A 13,148-nucleotide genomic window follows, 5' to 3' on the forward strand; every position below is an offset into this window, starting at 1 on the left:
ATAACCTCAGATATGCAGATGACACCACACTAATGGCAGAAAGCGAAAAAGTAAAGAGCCTCTTGATGACAGTGAAAGAAGAGAGTGAAAAAGTTGGTTTAAAATTCAGCATTCAGAAAACTAAGATCATGGCATCTGGTCCCATCACTTCATAGCAAATTGATGGGAACACAATGGAAACGGTGACAGACTAATTTCTTGGGCTCCAACATCACGGCAGATGGTGACTACAGCTGTGAAATTAAAAGATGCTTGCTCCTTGGAAGGAAAGCTATGACCAACCTAGACAGCTTATTGTAAAGCAGAGACCTTACTTTGCCAACAGAGGTCTGTCTAGTCAAATCTATGGTTTGTCCAGTAGTCATGTATGGATGTGAGAGTTGGACTGTGAAGAAAGCTGAGCGCCGAAGAATTGATGCTTTTGAACTGTGGTGTTGAAGACTCTTGAGAGTCCCTTGGACTGGAGATCCAACCATCCATCCTAAAGGAAATCAGTCCTGAATATTCATTGGAAGGACTGATGCTGAAGCTGAAACTCCAATACTTTGGCCACCTGATGCAAAGAACTGACTAATTTGAAAAGACCCTGATGCTAGGAAAGATTGTAGGCAGGATGAGAAGGGGATGACAGAGGATGAGATGGTTGGATGGCATCACCGACTCAATGGACATGAGTTTGACTACCTCTGGAAGTTGGCAATGGACAGGGACGCCTGGCATGCTGCAGACCATGGGTTCGCAAAGAGTCAGAACTGAGTGACTACACTGAATATATTTTTATACCTCTTAAGAATTTGTTAGTTGAAATGCATTAAATCGAATGACTGACTCCAAAAATTTGCTAAAATATAAACCCACTACCGAATTCAAAGTTTTTAAAGCCGCCAATATTATTTTTTTAATCTCACACTCAACTTTCTTAAAAGTTTACTGAAAAATAGTATTAACTGTCTCATTCTTTTGATGTTAACTACAACTTTAAGGAGAGTACTTTGAATTTGTAGTGTCAAAGCCTGAATTTAAATCAAGTTTGGCAACTCTTGGCTGTATGACCTTGAACAGGTTGATTTTCTGATTTTACTGTCACTCACATATTCATGATTTCATTAAAAAAAAAAGCAAGGTGCCATAAAAATATTTTTATTTGTGAGCAACCTAGTAAGTCCAAAATCCTAAGACAATTACATAACCAAGACCAAGGGACTTTCCAGTTCATGGAAGGAGTTGTATTCAAGACAATACTCTTGTTTCCATTTTGCCCATACTTAGCTTTTCCAGAACATGGAAGATATATTATCAGGACTACGGAAACAAACACCAGTAGCTCCAATGACCATATTGAGTTTGTGTGTTTGACTAGAGTTCTCAGGCAGGAACTGGGGACACATCCTGACATGTTAGCTTATGTCTTGTAAATTGCTGCGGTTCACTGGATGGATAACTATTTCACTGATTTCTTGCTTCCATAGCTTGTAACAAGTTCTGGATCATAAGTCTCAAATAGGAGGTCAAACTGCTAATATTATTGTAATGAATGGGTCTCATTTTGCCAGCTGCATTTTAAGTTCCTTGGAAACTGAGGTTGTATCTTACACTTGTTATGTTATGCCATCTTAACACAGTGTTAAGAATGAAAATGATATACATTTAAAATTCACTTTATGTATGGAAATCAGTTTAAAACTTTTGGGGTAAAATTAATTCAAGTTCTAAGTTATAGGCTCAAGAAGTAAAGAATCTAACACTGCTGGCATTAACTACAGTTGGGGGGCTGAGACCCCATAAAGGTAAAATGTTTATTAGTATTGAAAGTAAATAAAGGGTAGAAATGATTCTTCCACAACATCCAGTCAAGTGCTTGGCCTCAACTCTTAATCCTAATAGAAAAGAAATTGGAATAGGGATGAGCTACCTTTTAGAGCAAGGTAATGGGACTCCATTACCCTTCACCCCATGTTACTTTGGTTCTACAATAAGGGTGAAAAAAGGCAGAAATCATCAAGAATAAAAATAACCACAAAACAGAAAACATGAGGGAGGCACAAAGAAACCAATTATAAAGGAGCTTTCCCGCTCCCATGCTGGGACTTGCAGAAGACGGTTTTAGCAAAGACTATGTTTTGAAGGCTTATAGTAAGTATTTGATTAAATATTTCCAAATCAGGCCCATGGTTAGAAATAGGGGCATTTCAGCTGGGGAAAAGACAACCAGCATCACCTCACACTCAGCCTTCAAATTCAGTCTGAGGGTCTCTCTTTCCCTAAGATTTACAATGACTATAGAAACTATAACTCTAGAGATTGAAGGTGTGCTTATTGGGCAGGATTTTGACAGTGACTCTGAAAAGAAGGGAGAGTAACATTCAAAAATAATGTTGAGAATATAATGAAGGTTTGATTGTCCACTTGCTGACTCTTCTCTTGAATGAAAATTATGTATCTTTATTTTAAAAATACTGCCTTAATGGTAGCTTCATTAGGTAATCACTGTGTAAGTTGTAAAGTTTTAACTTGACCATCATATTTTAATTTGACTCAAGATGTCCTACAGTTTTAAACTTATGAGGCTCGGTGCTCTGGTGCACTGGGATGACCCAGAGGGATGGTATGGGGAGGGAGGTGGGAGAGGGGTTCAGGATGGGGAACACGTGTTCACCCGAGGCGGATGCATGTTAATGTATGGCAAAACCAATACAATATTGTAAAGTAAAAATAATAATAATAATTAAAAAAAAAAAAAAGAGGAGCAGAAGCCCTTTGAGCTAATAAGGTGGTAAGGATGTCATTCAGTGGTGACTCAAAACATCTCCAAACACAAGATCCACATCATCAAGGGATTGTAAGAGGTAAGAAAGGATCTATGATATAAAATTAGTACAGTTACCTGGTAGCCTGTTGATGTGCAAAGTTTCTCACCAATAGCTCCCCTTTGTGGGAATTATGAGTTAGGAAATCAGACCAGATATGCTCAACAGTGAAGGGGCTGTCATTTGAAAGTCTTCTATTTTTCCTTGTTTATCACCTGACCTTGTGGTTAAACCCAACAATCAGCAGCAAGGAGGGTATGAGAGGGCCAACCAAGCCACCCACAGTCACCCAAGAATGGATTATACATCTCTACCTGAACTTTAAGAAGATCCAAACATATGGATAATATATTTGAAATGACAATTCATATAACACAGAAATAATCATTTTTCAAAAATTTTTTGAAATTGCAAATCCTTCTTATGGGGGAAAAAAAGATGTACAAAAAAAAAAAAAAATGACAACACAGTTTCCAGACTTATTTTCCATTATTACCAGGTGCTTTGTTCATACTGATCTACTTGCCATTTCTCAACCTTTCCTGACTCTTCTGGTTAAGACATACCAATTCTTACAGAATTCTCTACAAGGAATCTCACCTATCAAGACCTACCCCATTCATTAGTGACCTAATTCAAATGCCACCTCTTTAGATAAATCTTCTATAGTCTAACCATACTAAAGTAATTACTCAGTCTTACTCATGGAGCCCTGGCAAAGAGTGCTTACTACTTAATCTCACCATATGTGTATGTGTCTTGTCTTACTTCTTATGGGCAATATCCATGCCCTTTTTATACACCTGCCCATAAATATCTTATATTTTTAATAAACAATTTAAATCTATGTATAGATTATCTCACATATATCTTACTCACCCTGTACCTTTTACTTCCCTGGGTAAATTACTCATAATCTCTCTGAACCTTGGCTTCCTTATTCATAAGATAAGAAAATTAATTGTATGTATCTGACAGTCATGAGGGCCTAATGAGATAATCCATATAAAAAAGCCATAAATCTATGTTACTACTGTTATTATTACTGCCACATTATTATTTTAGAGGGCTATCTAATATTTTATGAAATCACACTTAGAATTCATGGAAATTTACAGTTGCAATGATCACAAGAAGAAATATATTGTTATAGTTTATATTACTCTATGACACATACAAACAAAAAATAAACAGGCACCTCTAATTTCAGTCTGACATCCTCTTTTGTCTTAGAAATGTAGTCTAAACTAGAGATGGCCGACTCCACGCCACTGCAGTACTGCCCGTAAATAACCAACCTGAAAGGAAAAGATAGAGAAAGGAAGCTGAGGACAAAAAGGCAAGATTAAAGTAGAAGAGGAAATCCATCTACTTAAATCCACAGTTACCTATAACCAAAGCAAATCTCACTCACCCTGCACTTCTTACTTTCTAGGTAACCCTGGACAGATTGCTCAGAACCTCAGTTTTCTCGTTTTGTTGAACACACACCACACTCACAGCATTCTTACCTAGAAAATCCTATGGACAGATGAGCCTGCGGGCTAAGTCCATGGGGTCACAAAGAGTCAGACACAACTTAGTGACTGAGCACATGCACACATACAGTTCCAGAATTAGGGTCACTCATATTTATGGTATTAAAAGTGACTATTTTTAATTTCCAAATTTGAATGGAATTGATTCCATGTACAATTGTCATAGCAGGTGGATTTTACAATCAAACTTAATGACTGTTCATATTGTTGGAGTGGGCTTGCCAGGTGTGCTAGTGGTGAAGAAACTGCCTGCCAATGCAGGAGACACAAGAGATTCAGGTTCTATCCCTGGTCAGGAAGATCTCCTAAAGTAGCAAATGGGAATCCACTCCAGTATTCTTGTCTGGAGAATTCCATGGACAGAGGAGCCTGGAGGGCTGCAGCCCATGGGGTTGCAGAGAGTCAGACCCTTAGCATGCACACACACACACTATTGGAGTACATATATACATCAAAAACAAAATTAAAGTTTCTGTTCAAGTTTCTATTAGAGATCAACTTTTACACTGTTTATGCTCACTCAGGAACAGTTTTATTTTCTACTACAATCTCACTGTAATCACTAGTTAAAGCTCCACTCATTAATAAACTTCCTACTCCTTCCCACTTTTTAATTAAGAAAAATACATTATCTGAAAAGTGGGAATGCGAGGCCTGAGCTGTGCTGGGTAGGAGACCATTCATACTGCATGGGGTCTGAGTCTACTTCAGGAAGGGTATCTCTGGAGTGACAACAATTTTTGCAGAGAGTCTGGTTAATTTATTGTTTCTTGTAGCTCTCTGGTGGAAAAAAATACCACATTAATATTTATCTAATGTTGACGCAAAGCAGTTAATTAGCCACTTCTGGGTACTATGAACTATAGGGCTTGATTCAAAAAGAGAGTGTTATATTTTAAGCAAAATTCCTTGGTACTTCTAATTCATGTGAATTGCTCAGAAGATTTTTTTCAAACTCCGAAAGAGAAATTGACTTTGCCTGTGAATCTAATACTCCAAAATAGAGAATTATAAGCTATTAGAGTTGGAAAAAGCAGTAAGTACCAACTAATGTACCCCTAACATTTACGGACTAAGAAAAGGAGGCTCAGAGAGTTAAGATGACCTCCTGAAGTCTATGTACAGGACTCAAGAGTGATAGGTGTGTACAAGAACCTACACTTTCTGGTTTTCAGTGCAAAACTTGAACTCTTTTTTTCTTTTTCTTTTTTCCTGGTATATATAGAGAGAGCTCAACCACCACCCTGAGATTAACTGTCCCATGTTCTAATTACTTTGCACATAGTATCTTAATGAACCATATTTACAGCTGTTTATGAGAAACTTTAATACTAACCCTGACTGTAATTACAAACTAATAGCCACGAAGTTTAAAACCCAAAAGTTACCTTTCCTTGTAGTTAACGAAAACTTGATACAAGTTCTGGTCATTTTTATTCACAATGGAATCATGAATCTCTTGCATTAGGTTCCGATGAACTTTCACAAGTTCCTTAGAAAAGAAAACAACAGCAAGAGAAATTAGGAATCAGAACCAAAAAAAAACAAACCATCACCTGGAGCCCAGCATCCCTATTGTTGCCAGACTTGCCACTCAAGGATATGCTGAATGCCCTCAATATATAAACCTGCTCCCATCAGTAAAAAGAGGAAGAAGAGAAGGGGAAGAAAAGGGAGGGGGGAGAGAAGAGGAAGAAAAGAGAAGGGGAAACAGAAAGGTAAGGAGGGCAGGAGAAGAGGAGAGGGGAAGGGAAGGAGAGAGGGAGAGAAGAGAGAGGCCATGTACATGGGAAATAGCCATTTCAGATCTGACTCAAAATGTCAGTGTCCTGTGGAAAGAGAAATTATCTCACTAGTTATTAAAGGGTAATTTATTCCTTGTATTAAAATATGTACAGTTCATTTTCATTTTATAATCACTTTAAAATTTTAAATAAAACTATCCAAATGCTTAATGTTTTATTGACAGGATAAAGTAATGATTCATGTCCTTGGGACATGAAAATGTAGATTTGTACTTGTGTCAATTAGTGGTGTCCTGGAGCTAAGCTAACAATCATCAGACTAAATTACTTGAAACCAGACAGCTAATGGCATAAATAAGCAGCAAATACATTGTAGTAGGCCGTTTAATAGGGCAACTCAAAACTCAAGAATTTCACATTTTTCCTGATAAGCAAGTCATTTTCAGTTAGACGGTAAAATGCATACCACAGCTGGGAAACGACGAGATTCAAAAGTGTCAATTCTCCCACCACCTCTTCCCATGTAGCCTGCAGCGTACATTGACTGCAGGGCATACCTTTCCTCAGCAGGTATAAGTACAGCACAAATATGTTGGTCTCATCACTATTTTTTTTCCTCTATCACTTTTTTGAGGAGCATGGAAAAGCCATTAGAGTAAGGACTGTCAAACAGGTCCTAAGTTCTGGTGACTGCGTATAACTGGTTTGATACTTATCTTCCTAGAATGTGTGGCTTGTTTTTTTTGTTAATTTATTTTTTATTGAAGTATAGTTGATTTACAATGTTGTGTTAGCTTTAGGTATATAGCACAGTGATTCAGTTATACATACACACACACACACACACACACGTATATATATTCTTTTACAGATTCTTTTCCCTTACAGATTATCCCAAAATACTGAATATAGTTCTCTGTGCTATACAGTAGGTCCTTGTTGGTTATCTGTTTTCTCTTTTTTTATTATTTATTTATTTTAGATGGAGGCTAATTACTATACAATATTGTATTGGTTTTGCCATACATTGACATGAATCTGCCACAGGTGTACATGTATTCCCCATCCTAAATCCCCTCCCACCTTCCTCCCCATCCCATCCCTCAGGGTCATCCCAGTGCACCAGCCCTGAGCACCCTGTCTCATGCATTGAACCTGGACTGGCGATCTGTTTCACATATGATAATATACATGTTTCAGTGCTATTCTCTCAAATCACCCCACCCTTGCCCTCTCCCACAGAGTCCAAAAGACTGTTCTATACATCTGTGTCTCTTTTGCTGTCTCGCATACAGGGTTATCGTTACCATCTTTCTAAATCCCATATATACGTGTTAGTATACTGTATTGGTGTTTTTCTTTCTGGCTTACTTCACTCTGTATAATAGGCTCCAGTTTCATCCACCTCATTAGAACTGATTCAAATGTATTCTTTTTAATGGCTGAGTAAGACTCCATTGTGTATATGTACCACAGCTTTCTTATCCATTGGTTTTCTGATGGACATCTAGGTTGCTTCCATGTCCTGGCTATAATAAACAGTGCAGTGATGAACATTGGGGTACACGTGTCTCTTTCAATTCTGGTTTCCTAGGTGTGTATGCCCAGCAGTGGGATTGCTGGGTCATATGGCAGTTCTATTTCCAGTTTTTTAAGGAACCTCCTGTGTGGCTTGTTTTATGCTAAACATTCATTTGATAATCGTGAGCTTTTTCTTCCTTCTGTGTTACAAATCAATAAGAATGCCTTCATGTGGCCATAATCAGGGACAAGGACAACATGCCACAGTTCATCAATTCATGCACAGCAACGCTAAATATAAAGGAATCAAAATATTAGGGACCTCACCGGTGATACAAGCAAGCCTGTACATCAAAGCTTATGTATTGTATATAAAAGTTATATGTTAAAACCAAGGCCAATTCCAGAGGACTAAGAAGTTGAATCTTGCCTAGCAAGACCGCATACAGTATTGCACTTGGCTTGCTTCTAGGCTTCTTGGTAAATATTCTTTTAGGATTGTAAGGTACCCTGAAATTTGTAATGATTGTATAAATGTGAAGAAAAGTTCTTCACATCTTATCACTAAAATAGATTATTTTATTAGAAGGAAACGGTGTATTTCAGAAATGGAAGTTTATTATGTTACAACCAGAAGCAGAAAACACCAAAAAGCAGAGAACAGGGAACTGTAGGAATGGCAGTAAGTGGAAGAGCGGGATGAAGCCAGGACGGTGTCTGTAAGATGGGGTCGAGGGGCTAGAGAATGAGAGAGCAAGGAGTGGGGCAGAAGGGAACTCCCATGAGACAAAGAGACTGTAACACCAGGGATTCACTGGGGCTACCTTGTCATGACAAACAATTAAGTACATGAGTCTTATCCATTTGTGTTCAGCATACATTTTGATTGATTTTTGGTTGACAATATGACATGACAGTTATTTCCAGAAAATAAGACTATAAGAACTCAGGAGGCAGAAAATTGGGTTAAATTTCTTAGAGAATATAATGTTCAAGTAGAGAGCCACTACGTAAATAAAGATTTTATAGAAGTGTAGCTCCATTTTTACTAGCGATTTTTACTTACAGGAATGTTGATGAATACTGAATCAAATTCTGCTGCTGTCAGAAATCTTTTCAATGGTGCCATGAAATACTACCAGGAGAGAAGAGAGAGGTAATAATTAATCACAACTTATCCTAATCCATATGACAGTTTTTCATCAAGGAGCGATAAATATTTATTGAAAATTAATCAGTTTTTTGAATACCAAGAAAAAAGCAGAAACTATTTTCTCTGTCATAAAGATTCAACATTTGAACAGAGATATAAGACATAAATACAGGTTAACATATTTAAAATATGAAATAAAAGATTTGGCCTATAAATGCTTCTAAAATTAAGAAAAGAAAAAAAAAAAAAAGAAGAAGAGAGAATGCCATTGGCTGAATTGGCAAACAATGGCAACATTTTGGAGATATATTTGAGGACTAATATAAAATATCCCTCACATGCTTTGTGGAGATTCTAGATCCCTGAGATAAACAATCTGCTTATGCAATTTAGGGACCACTCCCTTTCATTCCTTGGGAATTCTAGTTCCTGGCCTATCATATCTCTGGTCCATTGCTACTCCATCTTTCTTTTTGACCATTTCAGTAACTATGTAGATGATCCTTCCAATAGCCTGGCTTCTTGGTTCCTTGAACTCCAACAATCTGTGCCCCATTCTAGCTGAGCTCCTCTTGTGGTCATAGCCCAAGACCCTGCCATTACCAACCACTGCATATGCTCCAGAGAATTAATTTGAAGCAAGCAACTCTCTGACTTCTACCCTCCCACATTTACAGCTCTTCCTCCAAAGGCTTCTCCAGCCCACTGGGTCTGCCCATCCCCTGATCATCCCACAGTTCCTCATATCCTCACTTCCCTTCTTACCCAGTGTACATTCCATGAGCCATCATCAGAATCACTATCCTGCAAATACCCTTACTCTCTCTTCTTTTTTTCTGGAAAAATGAAAACCCGGTTAAATCTAGCTTTCCATATATTTTGTGCCTGTACCTAAAAAGTTAAACAGAAGCTATATTGATAGCTAGTTCAAAAAATAATCACAGAACTCAACTGAACCTTCACACTATATAATCCCAGCACATTTACCCTCTCATTGTCTTAAACAACTCTTTCACACCTTCATCTATTTGTTTTTTTTAACTTGCAAACTGTCTGCTGGTTCTCATTCTCCTAGCCTCCAAATGTGGAAGTCACCAGAAGTGATCTTAAACCTCTTCTCTATCAGCATTTATTCCCTTGGCGGTTTCCTCTAGTGCCACGGCCTTAAACACCACTGCATAATGATAATGGCCCAGTTTATACATCAGTTCAACTTTTCCACCAGATGTCAGACACATATATCTAACTTCTTCCTCAACACATCCCGTTGGAAGCTAATAGGTATCGCAAATTCAGCAGGTCCCAGCAGACTCATGATCACACACCTACCCTTTCCCATCTCAGTCACCATCGTCATCATGCTAAAAACCTGGTGTACTTGATTGCTCTTCTCCATACACCCTTTACCTAACTCATCCTCAAATCCACTGGGCTCTACTTTCAAAGTTTATTCAGAATCTGACTACTGTCTACCACCTTTACCAATACTATCACTTTCTGTCAACTTTATTATTGCAATATTCTTCTAACATTTCCCCCAATTTCCACCCTTGCCTGACAAGAGTCAGAATGAGCTATTAAAAACTTGCATTAGATCCCATTACTTTTGCTACTCAAAACACTTCAGCTTTTAGCCGGGTGTTCCCATATGCCTCCTGTGCCGTGGGCGCTCACCAGGTTTCCAATCTCACCGCTCTCCTGCACTCAGTCTGCCTCAGCCTCCCGGCCTGCTGCTGTTCCTTGAAGTACACTGAACACTGTCCCATGTGAGGGCCCTTCTCCCAGGGATTGTCCGCTCTGGGATGTTAACATGGCTCACTCCTCAATTCACTCAGCTGTCTGCTTAAATACGACCTGACCATAGAGGCTTTCCATTACCACTCTACATAAGATAACACCAGATTCCCCCATCTCTCACTATCCCCTTCCTCTGCCTTATTTTTCTTCAGAGGACTTATCACCACCTGACATACTTACTTGCCTAAATTATAAACCCTCCCATGAGAGTCAGGAGAACTACAGAGTTTTGTTGTGTTGGTGGCTATACCCTCAGTCCCTAAATTAGGGCCATTCAGACACTAAGAAATCAATAAATCATTGTGGGATTGTGGGATGAATAAATCTGCTTTGAGATCTTTAAATCAAAAATTATACTGAATATCAGAATACACAGACACTGCAGAAACATTGAGCCTAAGGCATTAACTATACAAAGCAGTACAGCAAGTCCCTGACATACAAATGAGTTCCATTCTGAAAGCGCATGAGTAAATTCAATTTAAGTTCAACAGTTAGCCTAGGTACCCACCTAACACAATCAACCACATAGTACTTTACTATAATAGGTTTATAATACCTTTCACACAAATAATATACACATTAAAAAAATTTTTTTTTAATCTTATAGTGCAGTACCTCAAAAAGTACAGTCCAACAGCTGGCATATAGGAACTGTCACATACACTCACATCTTTGAAAGTTCACAACATGAAGGTTCATATGTAGGTGACTTACTGTGCTTGAAAATTGAGAATACCTAATGACTTACTTTTTCTATTGACTCCAGTGTTTCTGTATATTTTTCTTCTGTCTGCTTAATTTCTGCTAGGCAGCAACTTCGTATATCATTTTCTGGACATTTCTACAATTAGAATTTTCAAATTAAAATTATTTAATCAAATTCATATATTAATCTCTTCAGTAGAAGACAGAAATAAAAATTACTTAATTTTTAAGCATTCCATTCCAACATAATGATTTTTTTTTGGTTTGTTTTTGTTCTTTTGTTTCGTTTAGGCCATGCTGCACAGCTTGTGGGATCTTAATCCGCTGACCACGGATGGAACCCGTGTACTCTTCAGTGGAAGCATGGAGTTCTAACCACTGGACCACCAGGGAATTCCCAGGCCTTCGATTCTAATAACACAAATAACTTAAAGATACATTGAACTGCATTTGTGAAGCATCTTTGTTTTTAAAGGGCTTCCCTGGTGGCTCAGATGGTAAAGAACCTGCCTGCAATGCAGGAGACCCAGCTTCAATCTCTGAGTCAGGAAGATCCCCTAGAGGAAGGGCATCGCAACCCACTCCACTATTCTTGCCTGGAAAATTACATGGACAGAGGAACCTGACGGGCTGCGTGGTGTCACAAAAAGTTGGACACGACTGAATGACTAACACACTTTGCTTTTAAAAAAATTTTGAACAATGTAAATGTAAAAGTTTGAGATAATTAAAAACATACTTTGAGTATACTCTCTTTAAACCGAAGCATCTATTTTACTATAAATGTAACTCAACCTGGAAACATTATGAATGGTCTAATACCATTTTCTTAATGTACAGCATACTTTACAAGTGCTATAGAAAAACTCTCAAAAATCATAAAAGAATATTTGGTAAGTAAAAAAAAAACCTTAAAATATTTTTTCAAGAGTTCACATCTTGGTGTTTGGTTTTTACTAAGTGTTTAAGACTAGAGGCAGAAGAACATGGTAGGAAGATCAAAGGTTTGGGGATCAGATAGAATTGGGTTCAAGGACCAGTTTTACTGTCATTTAGCTTGTCATTGTGAAGAAGTTACCTAATTTCTCTGTCTCGATTTTCTCATCTATAAAACAAAATTACAGTAGCCAGCCCAAGGATCTGTAAATGAGATAACCCATGCGGAGCGCCTAACACCCTGAGGAGCGCACTGGACGTGCCCTGTGCCTTCTGCCATCATCACCACTCACCCTGGGCGACATGGACAGCCCAGCACCGTCAGCACAGTGAAGACAGTCCTGGGGAAAGAGAGTGAGGAATCTGCTGGTGCCCAAGGCAGCTGATAATTTAAGGGGGCACAGACAATATTTTGTCACCTAAAACACTTAAAATGCTGCCACAGGTGTCCAGTCAGCTGGCACAGCAGGTTAAAGCACACATTTATGACATTTACCAAACACAGGCCAGCCAATCTGTTTTCATCCCACAGAAGCTGCTGCTCCCTACCTGGGCATCAGACAACTTGTCAGCCTTTTATTAAATGCAAGAGGTCAAAGAGAGCTGAGCAAATTCATCAAAGTACTCAAGAAACCTAAACTACACCTAGCTCATGAAGAAAGACTTTTGTGTAAAAAAAAAAGACTATGTTCATAAAAGTTTAAGCAACTGACTTTTTCTTTTCTATTTCAAATTACAGATGATAAAATCATTCAAAGTAATTCTGAATGTTTTACATATTTTCATGCAGATAGTTTTGTGGGCTCATATTGACTATGGTAATATCTGAAAATAAGTTTATGAAACAGCAAAAAAATACTAGGGGATGTATAATGAAACAAAAGAAAGAAAAATACCTTATATCAACTCCTAACAAATAGGAAGAAATATTCTTTAACATATA

General features: G+C 38.0%; 1 protein-coding gene across 4 annotated transcripts in view; it reads right to left on the reverse strand.

Annotated features, from left to right (window-relative positions):
- The window catches only part of VAV3 (vav guanine nucleotide exchange factor 3), a 435,514-nt gene that overhangs the window by 215,934 nt on the left and 206,432 nt on the right, over nt 1-13,148 (reverse strand). For all 4 annotated transcript variants that reach the window (XM_086391510.1, XM_086391513.1, XM_086391511.1 and 1 more), the window contains exons 6-9: nt 11,313-11,405; nt 8,678-8,746; nt 5,734-5,837; nt 4,006-4,105 (exon numbers count right to left, since the gene is read on the reverse strand). In XM_086391510.1, the coding sequence (XP_086247636.1) occupies nt 4,006-4,105; nt 5,734-5,837; nt 8,678-8,746; nt 11,313-11,405 (366 nt within the window). The remainder of the gene's footprint in view (nt 1-4,005; nt 4,106-5,733; nt 5,838-8,677; nt 8,747-11,312; nt 11,406-13,148) is intronic.

This window comes from Bos grunniens, chromosome 3 (assembly GCF_055505025.1).
Source record: "Bos grunniens cultivar Pamir isolate PY7600 chromosome 3, Bosgru_T2T1.0, whole genome shotgun sequence".
Classification (NCBI taxonomy): Eukaryota; Metazoa; Chordata; class Mammalia; order Artiodactyla; family Bovidae; genus Bos; species Bos grunniens.